Source organism: Notamacropus eugenii, chromosome 1 (assembly GCF_028372415.1).
Source record: "Notamacropus eugenii isolate mMacEug1 chromosome 1, mMacEug1.pri_v2, whole genome shotgun sequence".
Classification (NCBI taxonomy): Eukaryota; Metazoa; Chordata; class Mammalia; order Diprotodontia; family Macropodidae; genus Notamacropus; species Notamacropus eugenii.
In genome coordinates this window covers 450,253,733-450,272,352 of record NC_092872.1, presented here as the reverse complement: position 1 = coordinate 450,272,352, position 18,620 = coordinate 450,253,733, and the positions used below count along the sequence as shown (strand labels likewise).

Genomic DNA, 18,620 nt, shown 5'->3' with positions numbered 1-18,620 from the left:
TAGAATTTAGAATATTAGAAAATAGAACACAGTACTGGAGCTGAAAGAGACTTTGTAGGTCTTTCTATCAAGGACAACTCTTTAAAAATGAAATGGGTTGTTTGAGTAGGTAGTGAGTTGCCTGTCACTGAAGTCTTCTTTTAGTATATTAGATATTCATTTGCCAAAAAAAAAAAAATCAAACTGGGAGGGGAAGACCCTCAGGGTTCCTAGCCAAAAGAGAAACAGTTACTATTTAGTATTTATATTCACTCTGTGCTAGGAAGGCAGGGTCCTATTGTCCAATCTACGAGTTACAGAGTGAATTGGGTTTTAAAACTTGGTCTTTGAGAAAGAAATCTAGCCAGTAAATCCGAAGGAAAAAAGGTAGCTTTTGGCCATCGAAATGTACCATCTGTTGGGCAGAGCACCCTCAGGTAAGGAAGACGAGAAAAGGAATTGTTACTCACTCACAGGTTATGTTTGTCCTTCGTTCTGGAAGAGGACCATGATATCAGGGAGATGATGACAAGACTTGCAATTTACTTTTATTTGAGTAAGGGAGGGCTGTGCAAGGTCACCAGTCTCACTTTCTCCTCTAAAGCCAGCTAGGTTCAGTGGCCTGATACTCATCAGAATGACTGAAAATGGCCCAGAATGCAATGAGAGACCCTGGCTAAATAGTAACTATTTCTCTTTTGGCCAGGAACCTTGAGGGTCTTTCCCTCCCAGTTGAATTTTGTTCTGGATTAGAGGGGCCATCCCTTGTGCTACTTAAAGGGGCCTATTCACTGAATGGGCATTAATTCATCTAAGTGAGAACCTGAAAAGATCTTAGCATAAAAGGTCCAGGATCCTGGGCCATGTTCAGTCCTCCCAATGAATATCTGGCCCCTGGACCCAGATGACTCTGGAGGAAAAAGTGACTTACCTAAAGTAAGAGTTCACATTTCTATAATGGCTTTAGGATTCAAAAGAAGAACCCTGTGAAGAAGTTTGTACAAGTGCCACTATCTCCATCTTACAAATAGGGAAACAAAGACACATAGAGGGGGAGTGATGCACCTAAGTTTATACAAGCAGTTAACTGAAAGAACTTGAATGGACTCAAAATCTCTCAGTTCCAAGGCTAACCTGAACTACCACAAGCTTTCTAACTCTGACAACTGGCCATATGGATCCTGGATCGCTCCTTCCAACTCTAAGAGCTTATGACCTTTGAGTTCCACCATTCAATTCAGACCCAGAAGCTTTAAATAAAGGTTGAAAAATGTGCTAATCTATACCACAACTCTGGGAACACAATGAAAGCCAGCTAACAGCAAGAAATGGTAGAAAAATTATTAGCCTTAGGTTCAGAAAAACTAGGTTTAACAACCAGTTCCTCCATTTATTAAATGTGTGACCTTGGACAACTTCTTCACCTCCCTTAGCCTTAGTTTACCCCTCTGTAAAATGGAGATGGTATTATGGCCATGCCTACCTTATGTGTGTGTTCATCCTTCGTTGCCAAAGAAGACCATGCCATCAGAGAAATAATGACATGACTTGCACTTGACTTTGTTTTGAGTGAGGGAGGGCTGTGCAGGTCACCAGCCTCACTTCTCCTCCACAGCCATCTGAACCCAGTGACCAGATATTCATCAGGATGACTGGAGATGACCCAGGATGAGGCGACTGGGGTTAAGTGACTTGCCCAAGGTCACACAGCTAGTGAATGTCAAGTGTCTGAGGTGAGATTTCAACTCAGGTCCTCCTGACTCCTTCACTGGTGCTCTATCCACTGCACCATCTAGCTTCCCCTTGCCTACCTTATATTATTACTGTGAAGCCCAAGTAAAATAATATTGTGTGAAATGCACTATAACCACAAAACAGTTCTATTAGTGTGAGTTGTTGCTGTTAATATGACTGAGGATGAGGTTCAGGCTCAGCTGTCACTTTAGTGTAAACGGGGTAAAGGGGGAGAAATGTGATTTCTCCTCAGCTTAGCTAATGTAATCAGTGTAAGGTCTTGATGAAGTTTTAAATGTGTGAATAAGATGGTCTGCACCCTGAGGGATCTCTTTATGAGGTGTGAACTCCTCTTTAATTAAATCAAGAAGGGAATGGTATGATTGGCTAACCAAGCAAGCTAACCTATCCCCTGGGAACTTTAATAGGAGAAGAATTTCAGCAGTTGATTCTGTCCAGCAGCAAACTGGTCAAATGGTGGAGGATTCCTGACAACTGTTTCAGATGTCAGCAGCAGGAGGGGAGAAAATGAGGCGAAAGTGAGTGCCATACTCCTCCTGCCTCCATTGATCATAATATTAGAGAGACTGGATCAGTAACATAAAACACGTCCAGCTCTAAGCAGAGAAAGAGAGACCACAAACAGTCACAGATTCAAAAAGATAACAACCCAAAGACGGAAAAAGCTTCAAGGAATGTGATTCCTTGTGGTAAAGAGAAATCCAGATATGGACTCTAGAAAGACACTGATTCTTGGAGCTAATCATAGAGTTACCCTGAAGATAAGCATCATGAGGGCTCTACAAGGGGAGAAAGATCTCCCAGAACCAGGAGTTTGGAGGCATTCTTCTGTCATAACACATTTTCTACATGTGTACCTCACTACCATTGTATTTTAAGTTTGAGTCCATATGAGGAGTACATCATATGAAATACTAGGCTGGATGAATCAAAAGCTAGAATTAAGGTTGCTTAAGGTTGCATCATGGAGATGATACTATTCTGATAGCAGAAAAGTGAAGAGGAATTATGAAGCCTCTTGATGAGGGTGAAAGAGCAATGTAAAAGCTGGCTCAAAGTTTAACATCAAAAAACCTAAGATCTTGGCAAATGATCCCATTACTTCCTGGCAAATAAAAGGAGAAGAAATGGAAACCTTGTCAGATTTTATATTCTTGGGCTCAAAGATCACTGAAGAGGGTGAAAGATGCTTGCTCCTTGGAATGAAAGCAATCACAAATCTGGTCAGCATACTAAAAAACTAGAGACATTATCTTGCCAACAAAAGTCCATACGTCCAAGCTATGGCTTTTCCAGTTGTAATGTATAGCTATGAGAAATTGACCTGTAAGAAAATTTGAATGCTAAACAATTGATGCTTTTTAGTTTTGGGGTTGAAAAAGACTTTTGAGAATCCCTTTTCTAGTAACAAAATCAAATTAATCAAAACTTAAAGAAAATAATTCAGATTATTCACTGGAAGGTCAAATACTGAAGCTGAACCTTAAATACTTTGGCTCCATAATGAGAAGATGGGACTCATTGGAAGGGACTCTGATGTTGGGAAAGATTGAAGGCAAAAGGAGAAGGGGAGGGCAGAAAATGAGACAGATAGACAGTCATGGAAACAATGAACATGAACTTCCACAAACTTCAAAAAAACAGTGAAGGAAAGAAAAGCCTGGTGTGTTGTGGTCCATGGGGTCAAGAAGAGTTGGACAAAGCTGATAAACTGAACAACAAAACCAACTTTCTCCAAGGACCTCATGCATGTAGGGGGAAGAATTTGCTCTGGCTTACTGTTTTTATTATACCACTATACCACCTAAGTACAATACCTTTTGAAAAAGATAGTTTAAGTCTAGCTGACTGGTAATGGAATGGAGGCTTTTGAATGAGACTATTGGAAACACAGTCCATCAGGGTTACCCCTAGAATCTTGAAGAGGAATAATAAGTTGTTATCTGGAAATGTCCTATATGAATGGATATAAGCACCCATTTGGGTGACTAGACTTACACAGGATAGTACTACATGAGTTTTGTTTAAAAAGTTGGTCCCTCTCCATTGGCCATGATGACTAAGGGAGGAACAACTAAGATGAGCAAAGCATTTATTTATGAATGAACGAATAAGACATTTATTAAGTACCTACTATGTGCAAGACACTATTCTAAGCACTAGACATACAAAGAGAAAAGACAGTCCCTGCTTTCAAAGAGCTCACATTCTACTGGGGAGATGACATATGTGGAAGGTTACAGCTATAGGTGAGATGGAAAGGTCCTATGGTCTTTAGGGTGCAGTGTCAGAAAATATGACAATGTCTTTCATTATGTCATTTTCACCGATAAAGTCATCAGTGCTCTTGCTCCACTTGTCACATTTTCCTCTGATTCACTACATACAGTTGTTATGGAGTTATTTTCCTCTTATATTTTTTATATATTCTCTTTTTAAAACAGATTTCCTTATAGGTTGAATTGAGGAAGTATCTTTGGATCTATTATAATCCTTTATAGTGTATCTGATTCTGTTTGTTCAACCCTCTAGTTTTAGCCTATGAATTGGGGCTTGGAGCCAGGGCCAACCTTTGCCCCTGCGGCATTTTAGGGTGGGGTGGTTGGCCTCCACCTGAGTCACCAGTGCTCCTCCCTAGATCTTTGAGTTTTAGAGCACTTGAGTTTTGGGGCCCTCTATGATATAAAAGGACAAGGTGTCAAAGACTTGTTCCAGGGGTGCTCTGATCTGAGCACTGCTGTTTGGTCATTCCTTGCTCCCATTCTTACTGGTTTCCAACTCCTTGCTGTAGGTTTTGATCATGCTGGGGATTTTTTAGAGGAGCCCTCTGCCCCTTTTGCTGCTAGATGCAGAGCCTCAAAGACTACAGGTATCTGCCTCTGGCCCTATTGGGAAACTGCAGTTTGTTTGCTTGTGGTGCTGTTGGCTTTACTGGCCACTCTGGGCTTCTGGATGACTTTTTATGTAGCTCTGGGGAGGATAGAGTTATTCACTATAGTTTCTCACTACATTTCTTGAACTATATGTGTGTGTGTGTATACATTTATATATATGTGTGTGTATATGTACATGTATATGTGTATATATGTGTGTATAAGTATATTTATACATATAGACACACAGACATATAATTACAAAAGCAGGTTCCAAGCAGAAAACATAGACCAATCAATAATTACATAAATGTCATGGTTTGGGGGCAACTAGGTGGTGTAGTGGATAGAGTCAGGAAGCCTCATCTTCCTGAGTTCAAAGTTGGCCTCAAACACTTACTAGCTGTGTGACCCTGGGCAAATCTCTTAATCCTGGTTGCCTCCATTTCCTCATCTATAAAATGATTTGCAGAAGGAAATGGCAAACTAAGCAAGTATGTTTGTCAATAAAACCCCAAACAGGGTCACAAAAAGTAGGACATGACTGAAATGATGAAGCAACAATTACAACATGGTTTTAGACTGCTTAGATTTTGTTGTTCTATGAAACTGATACCCAAAAAATTAAAAAAATTGATGTCTTTTGTTTTTATATTACCTAAATTTCTTATTGTATTTCTTCTCCCAGAAAGTCATCTTTTATAACAATGCATAAAAAGTAGGGAAAAAAAAGAGTAAAACTAAACATATCAGTCTGATTATCTTTGGTGTCATACCCATAGTCACAGTCTCTGAAAAGTAGAGAAGAGGTAGGTGTTATCTTACATTTCTTCTTAGGACCCACATTTTTTTAATATAATTTCACAATATTCAGTTTCAGACATTTAGTGTGTATTATTTTTCCATTTCCATTGTTGTAAAAACTGAATATTGTTTTCTTGGTTCAGATTACTTTACTTTGAATCAGTTCACGTAAGTTTTCCCATACTTCTCTACATTCATTGTTTCATATGAAGCATTAATATTCCATTATAGTATTGTATTACAATGTGTTTAGCCATTCTCTGACCAACGGACTTCTATTTTGTTTCAAATTCTTTGCTGTTTAAAAAGATGCTACATACAAATATACAAAGTTTGTCTTATTTCTTTAGTATATATGTTGAGCACTAGTACATCTGGGTCAACAGGTATGGACATTTAAATCACTTTCCTCACATAATTTAAATTTTTCTCCAGGACAGGTGGATCAATGCATCTCTCCACAATCACTGCATTATTGTTCATACCTTTTCACAAGCTTTCCCCATTGACTACTTCCATCTTTGCTCATCTTTGCTAATTTGCTGGATACAAGGTGAAAACTCAAGAGAAAGTCTGATTTGCATTTTTCTTATGATCAGTAATTTGGAGTTTTCTGTCATCTGATTGTAATAATTTACTATTCTCCTTTGACCATATATTTGTTGGAGGTTGGCTATACCCAGCATTAAAAGGCTAAATTGGGCCTCTCTCAGAAGCTTTAAGTTTGAGATTTTGCTCTGTGATTCATGATCTGTGTGATTAGACAAGTCATTGAACCTCTTTGGGTCTCAGTTTCCTCTTGTGTAAAATAAAGAAATCATAATGTAAATGAAAAAAGCAATCAAATGAAAATGTATTATGAATAATTCTAATGACCAGCCTTGGCCCTGGAGAAGAGATGAGGCACAATGCATCCTCTGCTTGTTTTAGAGGTGGGTGCACTATGAGTCCAGAATGTTATATACACTGTCACATGAAGCTGATGCTTGAGCGACTCATGCTTTGGTCTTCTTAGATTTACATTACCCTGCTCCATGACCCTGTTCAAATCACTTAAATTTCAAGGCCTCTGTCTTCTTATCTATAAAATAAAGAGGCTGGAGATGATTCAAGTAACATTTGTTAAATGCCCTCCGTGCTTAAGATGCTATGCTAGCTCCTACAGATATACAGATACTTCTCTTTTCCTCTTCTTCCTTCACATATTCTCCTAGACCAGGGCATCTTAAACTGAGGTTAGTCTACAGATCCTTAAGAATTTAGATATATTTCAAGGTATCTGTGAACTTGGATGGGAAAAAAATTACATCTTTATTTTCACTAATCTCTATTAAGGAGGTTTAACATCTCCTTCAATTATGAATGCAAGGCAACAAAACATGATTCTGGGAAGGGTTTCTAGGCTTCACTGGATTGTTAAAGGGGCCCAGGACACAAAAGAGGTTCAAAATCTCTGGACTAAGTTAATTCTAAGTACCCTGACAATGCTGACATTCTAGGATTCTAGGCCATTCTAGCTACTATATAATGCAATTTTATTGCTTTCACGATTAAAATGGTGTCATTTTCCAACAAGAACCACCAAATAGAATCTCAGAGCTGAAGGATGGCTACCTCAAAAGTTATCCACATATACCTGAATTGGGATCACCTATACAGCAACCTTGACAAGTTGTAATGTAGTCTCTGCTAGACTACCTCCAGTGATACATCAGTTAAGGGATATAGTGGAAGAATGGTGGGCCCTGAGAGATCTGAGTTCAGATGTGACCTCAGATATTTCCTATCTGTGACACAACGGGCAAATCATTTACCTCTGTCTGCTTCAGTTTCCTCCCTTGTAAAATGGAGATAATAGTAGCATCTACCAAACAGGGTTGTTATAAGGGTTAAATGTTTCTATAGCACTTAGCACAGTGACTGGTACATGGGCGCCTAATAAATGCTTATTTAAATATATATGTATATATACGTATACGTGTGTATGTGTATATATGTAAATGTGTGTATATACACACATACACACATACATATATTATGTGGTTATCCTTGGGGGTAAGTGCATCTCACATACACACATAAATACAAATACATACACATACATATATACACATGTACATAATATAGGTATGTAGGTATGTGTGTGTATGTGTGTGGGTGTGGGTGTATGTGTATGAAACTCATTACCTCCCAAGGATAGCCATTAGATTCTGGACAGTTCCAACTGTTAACTTTTCCTTATCTTGAGCTAAGTGTGGCCTCTACAAATGTCTATTCGTTGTTTTTAATTCTGCTCTCAAGAAAGAGAAGTCAAATAATCTTAATCCATCTTCTGCATGAAACAGAGTTCAATCAGATCTTTTCTTCTACAGTGTAAATATCACAGGTACTCCAACCTGTCTTTGGATGGCATGGCCTCCAATCCTATCAATATCCCGGTGTTCCTTCTCCAGTCTCCTTGGTTGCCTTACTCTTCGCTTAATATTTATTCAACATACACTTCTATCCATACTTGTCTTCCCTGTTAGGATATAAGCTCCAGGAGAGCAAGGCTCATTTCATTCTTTGCACTGGAATCCTCAGCACCATGTAATTGGGGCTCACTAAATGCTTACTGGTTGATTCAGGTTGTCAATATTTGAAGGACCCACATATGATATTTCAGGGACTCTCTGCTGCAGTATGGCCAAGATGGTGCCCCTTATTCTGTCAGCACTGCCTCTTTCGATGCAGCCCTAGAACCAATTAGTGATACGCAATGTCACTCCTGAGGTATACTGAGCTTGTAGTACACTGGTCCTTCTCTCAAAGGTTTTTTCCACATAAACTACTTCTAGCCATGCCTTCCTCACCCTACACTTGTACAGATGACTTTTTTGAATCCTTGTGTAGGGCTTCACACTTATGCCTACTAAATTTCACCTTATTAGAGTCATCTCATTGGTCTAGCCTGTTAAAATCTTTTGGAATTTCATTTCTGTCCTCAGACATGTCAGCTATTCCTCCAAGATTTGATTCAGATTTACCATGAATTAAATCAAATGAATATTTCATTCTTTCAAAGAAATAAACATGTCAGAATTGGATGGAATTCTAATATGTTTTATAGGCAGTTTCTAAAACAAAGATATTGTTGATGCTATAAAGCAAGGAGAGGTCATGACTAGCATGCTACCATCATGGTATCCTAAATAAAGGCAAAGCTATTATCCTGCAAATGCCACCATTCTCAGTTATACTGTGCCATCCCTGGCTTTCAATGCTAAGAACTCCTGTTTCTACCTCTTGTCTGGTCTTTGGATTGGGTTATCCTGTGAACTCTGGTCTGACTCAGCATGGCATCCTGTTGATTCTCTCAGGTCACACTTGAACCACAGTTACTCTCCTCCAAAGTCCTGTTGATTGGAACCTAATTGCTAGCTTCTATCTGGCCCAACTACCTCCTCAAGCACCAGGGATTCTATATCCTAATATGCCATCCATGCTAGCTTATAGAATGAATACTGATGGTAATACTGTGCACTTGTACAAAAAATAAACTCTTGTTGACTTTACCAAACAAAGCTGACATTTGGTGCAATGATGACCACAGTACAATCTGTGCCTGCTCTTCCCATACAGAGCTGTGCAGCTGGCCAGAGATGGTGAATGGCTTGGCATTGAGTCAAATCTATTTCTTAAAAATAATGCAAATCCCCCTAGAATTTGTAGCAATTTTGCACGTCTGTTTGTTGCTTTTAAAGTCAAACTTGGTTGAAAGGGAAGAAAAGCATGTCAGTTGCAGGACAAAAGACATCTGAGCCACTCTAGGTGGATTTCTTTGATAATAGGTCTAACTGTAGTCATTTGAAACTAACCTGGCCCTTTTCTCTCCATCACATTGAGGACAGAGAGCAGCTTTAATCTCTAGAGTACCAGCCCATGACAATCAATTGGTTACATGGATCTTGTACAGTGTCTTTAAGAATGGAGAGCATTAAAAAAGGCACTGAGCAAGAACGATCTCCAGGGTTGGGCATCTCCTACTACTAACGAGCAGCTGGAGAGGCTGAGGGCCCCAGGAGAAGCCAAAACTTACGAACTCAGCTCCTTGGTTATATGGAATGTCTAATGGTAAGGTCATCACCCTTGTTATAAACTGTAAAAATTAAAGGAAAGAAATGCAATAGTAATAACAATATCTAACATTCACATTCAAAGTACCTTACATATATTAACGCATTTGAGCCTCATGACCTAGGAGGTAAGTGTCATTGTTACCCTCATTTTACAGACGAAACAACTAAAGCTCCAAGAGTCCATCCAGGGTCAGACAGCTAGTAAGAGACTAAGGTAGGATTTGAACTCACATTTTCCAGGTTCAACGTCCACCACTCTCTATCTACCATACCTTGCTGACAAAATTCCTAAAAAACAGCAGCATGGGTAAGCATTACTAAGTTTACACGGTGTCAGGTTTAGGCTATTATACTATAGAGTTGCCTCCCAGAAGTTGACTTAGTTCAAAGATTCATTGTTTTTATCCATCCCTTTTGTTAACATCAAATGCAGCCTCAGTAGATAGTTTCATAAGTTGCTATGACTAACAAAATATATCTCCAGAGGACTAACCTTCTTGTGATGACTCTCTCCAAATAGCTAATCTGATCCTCAGATGCCAGTCAAATAGTCTGTTTTTATTCCACACTTGAAACCTTTCCACCTGGAGAGGTCTTGCCAAACCTTTTGTTCTCATAGGCAGAGCCTCCAGGATCACTTCTGTGCCATCAGGAGGCATCAGAGTGGGATATTAATGGAAGTTCTTCACAGGTAAAGATGAAGAAATGCCTATATCACCTTAAGAAATCACTAAACCCCTAAGCTTCAATTTCTTCATCTTGAAAATAAGGACATTAGATTAGCTTTTTAAGGTCCCTTCTAGCACTAACTCCTATAATCTTAAGAAACCAGTAGGCTATTTCCCATGAGGCCAAGGTCAGAATCTACTTTTTTCTAGAAGCACTGGAACAAAGCAGCAGATACCAAAAGGAAGCCACTGATGAGTACAGATCTGAGCCAGCAGAAAATCCCATTCTTTTTCTTACCTGATTAAACCTCCTGGTAAAGGCCACAATATTAGGGGCGAGGCTATGTTTCTCTTTCTTGCTCCATCCACAGCTGGCTAATTCCTAGAAAACAAAGAGATATATTCACTAACTAAATTCATTCATATAAATTCAAAACTTCCAAGAAGCATTTAACCTTTAATCCAGGCTTAGTTGCTAAGTGTCTCAGTCAATGATTTCATACATGGGATGGAAACCTTTCTGAAGAAGACTACATCGTGATAATTGCTAAGTCTTTTAAATTGACCAAGAAAAGAATGATCTCTTTTATTTGGAGGACAAATTGGGTTACATCATCACAGGTCACCCTTTTCAGAAGCCATTTGCAATTCATCTAACATTTATTTGATGATTAATATGTGCTGGGTCCTATGCCTTGCATTGAGGATAATGTAATGAGATCTGCAATGAAGATCTCAATCCAATGCCTATTTATCCTGTGGAAGTCACAGTTCCTTCTAAAACAAAAACAGGAGAGGTAGGGCTATTACTCACTGGTCACTACTCCAGAGTTCCAACCTCTGAAGCGATTCTGCCCCAGCTTTGAGGTGATCAGAGCACCAGAGGCCGGTGGAGGTGTTTTCCCAGAGGAACCTGCACAGTTATTGCTGTGAATGTCCAAGCAGCAATTAAATTATTAAGGCTCTTACTGGTCAACACCCTTCTCTTAAGGGAGAAGACTGAGAATTCGCACAGTGGATGAAAGGAGAGGAGGGGGAGCATATCTGCAGTGACAGAGGTAAAAGTATGTGAAAATATACTGGAGCTAAGCCATACTATTGGCACTTGTGTGGAGGGGAGGGTATAACTCATCTTCTCATCATTCAGTCAATCACATACACCTTAGAATCAGGCCATGCTCTTCTCTTTGGAAACTATTGTTCCATGCTATCAAACTTGGGAGAGTTATGTTGGCAACTTCCTTTTTCTTCTTTTCAGGTTAAATTTCTTTTGATCAGATTTGCAAGATTTTGGGCAAACATATTTTTATTTGCTTTGGGAATATGATTTTGGAAAGATGCTTCATTCAAAATGACAAGAGGATAGTTACAGGGTATGGGGGAAGCACTGTATATTAAGAAGACATATTTATATGAAGAAATCTAAGAACCCAATAGGGGAAACACCATGGAGAGTGCTCAGATAAAGAGCAACAGAAGCAGAAACAGCAGGAGTATTGTCAACAGCGTGCAGTGTAGGTCATGTGGGCAGAAAGAAGAAATAAATGAGGACTTCAGGGGACAGACCCTAAAGCCTCATATGTAAGCATGGTATATTCGTAATGGGGAACTTCAAATTATCCCAGACACCAGCTGGAACTCACTTTCTGTCCAAAATAAAGCCCCTAAAAATTTATTGTCTTGCCTAAATAATAGTTTCGTTATTTAAACGTTGTAGGAACCATTAAAGGGGAGCTACTTTTCAGGATCTGATTCTCACCAAAAGGGAAGAACTCTCTTCTGAAATAAAAATGATGGGAACCTTGGCAGCAAGTGACCACTCCATTTTAGACTAGTGATAGTGAAGATGTAGATAGTAAAGATGGCCATAATCTGGTAGGTATCCTAAATTTTTTGAAAGATTTCAAGCAGTTCAGAGAAAGGATAGGCAGAGATTCCACGCACTAAAATTCTAGAGGGGATGGCAAGCTCTCAAGAATGAAATGCTAATAACCAAAAGAAAACAATTCCAACTAAGAGGAAAGGGGTGGAGAGTTGTTTAAAAAGATCAGTGTGGATGCAAAAGTGACTCATTGATTAGATTTTTAACATACATATGTTATCAATCACAATCACACTATTAGATAACTTGGCTTAACTGCACTCAAAGAATGAATTTTATAGTGATTTTATTTGAATGTTTCCTGGTAACTGGTTGATGTGCCAAAAACAAAATTACCAATAAATCAAAAAGAAATAAAAATAAAGATAGCAAGGAAAGAAAGACAAAGGAAGGAAGGGAGAGAAAGTGGAAGCAAGGCTAACAAAAAGAATGATTATAAAAAAATACTGTAGCATAATCTTGAAAGATTAATTACATATACTCAAGAATAAAATTGTACAAGAATAATGTAAAAAAAAACATTATTCAGAATGAGAATGCTAAGGACACTAACTCCATCCCCCCCAAAAAAAGTTTAAGCTACATTAGGGAACAGAGGCAGATCAGAAAAGGAAAAGGACATAACAATAATTTCACAGAGGGAAGGTGTAGCCGCTCAATTTGGCTTATTTGGCTTTTTCCGCCTCTGCCAAAGAGAATCACATTTGAATCAGAAAGCCAAAACAAAACTGTATAAAAGGCAGCTGAAATTCAAGAGTGGCATGGAGATATTAAGATGGCATTTAGTTGCCCTTGATGAGTTCATGTCACCAGGCATAGAAAAATTATATTCCAGAGCATTGAAATAATTGATGTACATGACTGCTGAACATTGTCAGTGGTCTTTGAAAGATCACAGGGAACAAATGAGATGCTGTAGAGAAAATCTGAATTCACCAAGGGTAGGTCATGCCAGGTAATCCTCAGTTTCTTTTTGGACAAGGTAATTAAGCTGGTAGGTCAGGAAGCAAAATCTATAGTTCGCCTGAATTTTATTTTATTTTACTTTTTTAAGGTCCTTCTTTTAAAAATTTATTTATTTTTAGTTTTCAACAGACATTTCCACAAGATTTTGAGTTCCAAATTTTTTCCTCATCTCTTCGCTCCACATACCCCAAGACAGCGTGTATTCTGATTACCACTTCCCCCAATCAGCCCTCCCTTCTGTCATATCCCTCCCTTCTCTTATCCCTATTCCCTCTATTTTCTTGTAGGGAAAGATAGATTTCTATACCCTATTGCCTCTATATATCTTATTTTCCAGATGCATGTAAATACAACTTTTAACATTCATTTTTAAAACTTGGAGTTCCAGCTACTCTCCCTTCCTCCCTCCCCACCCATCCCCACTAAGAAGGCAAGCAATTCAATACAGGTTATACATGTGTAGTTATGCAAAACACTTCCAATACAGTCATATTGTGAAAGAATAACAAGATTTCCCTCCATCCTATCCTGCTTTCCATTTATTCTCTTCTCTCTTTTGACCCTATCCCTCCTCAAAAGTGTTTACTTCTAATTAACTCTTCCTCTCATTTGCCCTCCTTTCTATTATCCCCTCACCACTCGCTTATCCCCTTTACCCCCTATTTTCCTGCAGTGTAAGATAGATTTTCATACCAAATTGAGTGTGCATGTTATTCCCTCCTTAAGCCAAATGCAATGAGAGTAAGGTTCACTCTTTCTCACTCACCTCCCCCTTTTGCCCCTCCCTTTGAAAACTTTTTCTTGCCTCTTTTATGTGAAATAATTTGCCCCATTCTATTTCACCCTATATCCTCCCAATGTATTTCTCTTTTACCCCTTAGTTTTATTTTTTTTTAATATCAGCCCTACCAATTCAACTCTCTCTGTGCCCTCCAACTACCCAAATACTGAGAAAAGTCTCAAGAGTTACAAATGTGATCTTTCCATAGAGGAATGTAAGCAGCTCAACCTTACTAAGTCCCTTGTGATTTCTGTTTCCTGTTTACCTTTTCATGCTTCTCTTGATTCTTGTGTTTAAAAGTCAAGTTTTCTATTCAGCTCTGAATTTTTCAACAAAAATGCTTGAAAGTCCTCTATTTCATTGAATGGCCATTTTTGCCCCTGATATATTATACTCAGCTTTGCTGAGTAGGTGATTCTTGGTTTTAATCCTAGTTCCTTTGATCTCTGGAATATCATATCTGTAGTCCCTTAATGTAGAAGCTGCTAGATCTTGTGTTGTTCTGATTATATTTCCACAATACTCAAATTGTTTCTTTCTGGCTGCTTGCAATATTTTCTCCTTGATCTGGAAGTTCTGGAATTTGGCTACAATATTCCTAGGAATTTTCCTTTGGGGATTTCTTTCAGGAGGTGATCAGTGGATTCTTTCAATATCTATTTTACCCTCTGGTTCTAGAATATCAAGGCAGTTTTCCTTGATAATTTCTTGAAAAAGATGTCTAGGCTCTTTTATTTTTGATCATGGCTTTTAGACAGTTCAATAATTTTTAAATTGTCTGTCCTGGATCAAAATTATTTTCTAGGTTAGTTGTTTTTCCAATGAGATTTTTTTCATTCCTTTGGTTTTGGTTTATAATTTCTTGATTTTTCATAAAGTCATTAGCTTCCATCTGCTCCATTCTAATCTTTAAGGAATTATTTTCTTCACTGAGCTTTTGGACCTCTTTTTCCATCTGGCCAAGTCTACTTTTTAAGGCATTCTTCTCCTCATTGGCTTTTGGATCTCTTTTGCCATTTGGGTTAATCTATTTTTTAAAGTATTATTTTCTTCAGCATTTTTGAGTCTCCTTTAGCAATCAGTTGACCTGTTTGTCATGATTTTCTTGCATCATTTTCATTTCTCTTCCTAATCTTTGCTCTACTTCTCTTACTTGATTTTCAAAATCCTTTGTGAGATCTTCCATGGCCTGAGGCCAATTCATATTTTTTTTTGCAGTCTTTGGATGTAGAAGCTCTGACTTTGTTGTCTTCTGTTTGTATACATTGGTCTTCCTAGTCACCAAAGTAAGATTCTATAGTCTGATTTTTTGTGTGGTTTTTGCTCCTTTCCCCAGCTATTTACTTAATTTTTGAGCTCTTTGTCAAGGTACTTCTCTGCTTCCAGTGGGGGTGGGGGAGTATACTGTAAGCCACTCAATTTCCCCACAATCTGTGAGCCTAGAGCTTCAGAAACAGTTGCTGCTGCTGCCCTTGCTGCTGCTATGGCTGCCACGGGTTCCTCTGCCCACTTTCCCCTCTGCTGCTAGGTTGGACCACTCCACACTGGTCCCACAAGTTTTTTTTTACTGACCTTTCAATTTGTCCTCAGAATTTTGGGGTTGTGAAGTTTGGAAACCGCCACAAGCGCAAGAGATTCAGTCCCCCTGAGGCCTACTCTGGTCCTGTCTGTGCCAGCCCAGTCCATGCTGTACTGTGCTCTGCCCCCAGCATTGCCTGATAGATACTTCCTGGCCATCTTCCGAGCTCTGAGGCTGGAGATTTGTTTCACTCTGTTATTCTGTGGGTTCTGCAGCTCCAGAATTTGTTTATGACCAATTTTTACAGATATTTGGCTAGGCTTGAGGGGGAAGTTCTAGAAAGTCTGTGCTGTTACTCCACCATCTTTGTTCTACTTAGTTTATCTGGATTTTATAAAGACATTTGACAGTCTCTCATGTACTTTTTACAGGTAAGAAAGATTTGGACTAGGCAATAGAACAGTTAAAGGGACTCTATGTGGGTTTAATAATTAGATCCAAAGAACAGTCATTAATGGTTCAGTGTCAGCTTGGAAGGTAGTCTCTAGTGGAGTGCCCCAGAGATCTACACTTGGCCCTCTGTTGTTTAACATTTTTATCAATAAATCTGAATAAAGACATAAATGGGAAGTTTATAAAATTTGCAGATAACAGAGAGACAACTAACACATTGGATGGCAGACTCATGATTCAAAAAGATCTCAACAGGCTAAAATATTTGGCCAAATACTAACTGCAAGATGAAATTTAATAGGGATAAATATGAAATCTTGAACTTGAATTCAATAAGCCAACTCCACAAGTACAAGATGAGTGCCGTATGGTTTGACAACAGATCATCTAAAAACAATCTGGGAGATTCAGTGGAGTATTAACCCAAAATTAGTAGACACCATGATACAGCAACTGAAAAGCTAATGTTATCTTGTTCAGTCATTTTTCAACTCATATGTCCAATTCTTCATGACCCCATTTGGGGCTTTCTTGGGGAAGACACTGGTTAGTTATGTCCTTCTTCAGCTTGTTTTACAAATGAGGAATTTGAGGCAAACAGTGACTTGCCCAGCATCACACAGCTAGTATATGTATGAGGCTACATTTTAAGTTAAGTTTTTCTGATTCCAGGTCCAGATTCTACCCATGGCACCACCTAGCTGCCCAATGTTATCTTGGGCTTTATTAATATATGGAAGACTAGGAAGGTGATAGCCCCACTGAGTTTACTGCTCTGGTCAAATCACATGTATAATCTTGTGTTCAGTTCTGGGTCTCACATTTTAGGAAGGACATTAAGGAGCTAAAATCTGTCTAGAAGGCAACCAGAATTGATAAGGGCCAAGTTCATGGTATATGAAAATCAGTTGAAGAAGATGTTTTGCCTTAGCTTATAGAAGAGAAGACTTATGGTTAATAACATAGCTGTCTTCAATTATTTGATGAGACATCATATGGAAGAAGGATGAGTCTTACTCTGCTTGGCCCTAGGGATCAGAACTAGTAGTAGTGGATGGAAACCACAGAGAAAAGATTTAGGCTTGAAATATGGAAAAGCTTCCAAAGAAAGCTGTCTACATATAAAATGGGCAGCCTTGTAAGGAAATGGGTGCCCCTTCTTTAGAAACATTTTTTAGAGATGCTGAAAGGCCCCTGATTGGCAATATTGTAGGTGATATTTTTGGTATGGTATGTGCTGGATTAAATGGCTTCTTAAGACCCTCTCAACAATGTGATTATTTGATTCTGATGTTGGGTTTTGGTTTATCATAGAAGCAGCTTTAAATCAATGTCTTCCTTTGTCCAAATCACTAAAATGAGAGAGATGCCAGCCAGAAGTCCTTTATACAAGACTTCATAGGCTAAAGAAATAAAATGGTGCTCAGCTAACAGCCTCTCACAAAGAGGAACCTAAGAAATACAGTCCAGCAACCTGGAACTTAGAATTTTGGATTATACTATTTATTTATATATTTTAAAATAGTTTATTGATTTTTCTTGTTTTTATATCCATCATTTCTAGATATTCCACAAATATCTCAATGAGCTCAATTTCATAATTAAATAAACATGGTTAAACAAAACCAACCAATACCATGTCCACATCTGAAAATGTAGGCAAAATTCCCACCTACAGTCCCCTGTCTCTCTAATGAGAGAGAAGATATCTACTTGTTTAGCCCTAATTTCTCTCCTAAGATTCAGTCTTGTTTCTCCAACTGCCCATTAGACATCTTAAACTCAATATGCCCCAAGTTGAACTAAATATCTTCCACCCCCCAACTTTTTTCTCTTCCTGATTTGCCTATTGCTGTCAAGGGTAGTACCATCCTCCCAGTTAGCCAGGTTCACAACCTAGACATCATTCTTGATGAATCTCCTTTATTCAATATTTTGTCAAGTCTTGTCATTTCTACTCTCATAACTCCTCTCACATTCCAGTCTTATTACAATTCACTCCCCTCCATGTACTCTTTGATTCAATGACATTGGCCTCCTTACTCTTCCTTGTACATGATGCTCTATCTCCCAATTCCAAACATTTTCTATGGCTGTCCTCGATATATGGAATGCTCTCTCTCCTGCTCTGCCGCCTAGCTTTCTTGGATTCCTGTAGGTCTCAGCTTAAGTCTCACCTTCTGCAAGAAGCCTTTTCCAGAGTTCTTTCATCTTAGCAGAGATGGGGAACCTGTAGCCTGGAGCTCACAAGTGGCCTTCTAGGTCCTTGGGTGTGACCTTTTGACTGAGTACAAGTTTTACAGAACAAATCCTTTTATTAAAGGGATTTGTTCTGTGAAGTTTGTATTCAGTCAAAGAGTTGTACTTGAGGACCTAGAGGGCCACATGTGGCCTTGAGGCCACAGGTTCCCTCCCCATCCCTGCTTAGTGATTTCTCTCTAGGACTACCCATAGTTATCCTATGTGTGTATACGTACATACACACATATATATATATGTAATTTGTACAGAGTTGATTTCACATTGTCTCTCCCATTAGACTGTAAGATTCTTGAGAGCAGGGATGGTTTTTTGCCTCAAACCCTTAAATCAGTGTCTGGAATATTGTAGGTGCTTAATAAATGCTAGGTGGATGATTGATTGTTCCCCTGGACCAAGACTTTTTATTACAATTACATACAACTTAGCTTCCTTTCAGTCTGTCACAGAACAATCTGCCACCTCAAAATCATTTATCTGGCCAGAATAATTCATAGTAAAACCAAAGAATACTAATTTCTTTGTTCCACCTCTTTTCCTATTTTTCTCTCTTTTAGCCTTGA

At 38.7% G+C, this 18,620-nt stretch overlaps 1 protein-coding gene across 6 annotated transcripts in view; it reads right to left on the bottom strand.

Moving 5' to 3' along the window:
- Positions 1–18,620, bottom strand: part of RALGPS1 (Ral GEF with PH domain and SH3 binding motif 1) — a 658,499-nt gene that overhangs the window by 437,924 nt on the left and 201,955 nt on the right. For all 6 annotated transcript variants that reach the window (XM_072631953.1, XM_072631952.1, XM_072631955.1 and 3 more), the window contains one exon: positions 10,496–10,579. In XM_072631953.1, the coding sequence (XP_072488054.1) occupies positions 10,496–10,579 (84 nt within the window). The remainder of the gene's footprint in view (positions 1–10,495; positions 10,580–18,620) is intronic.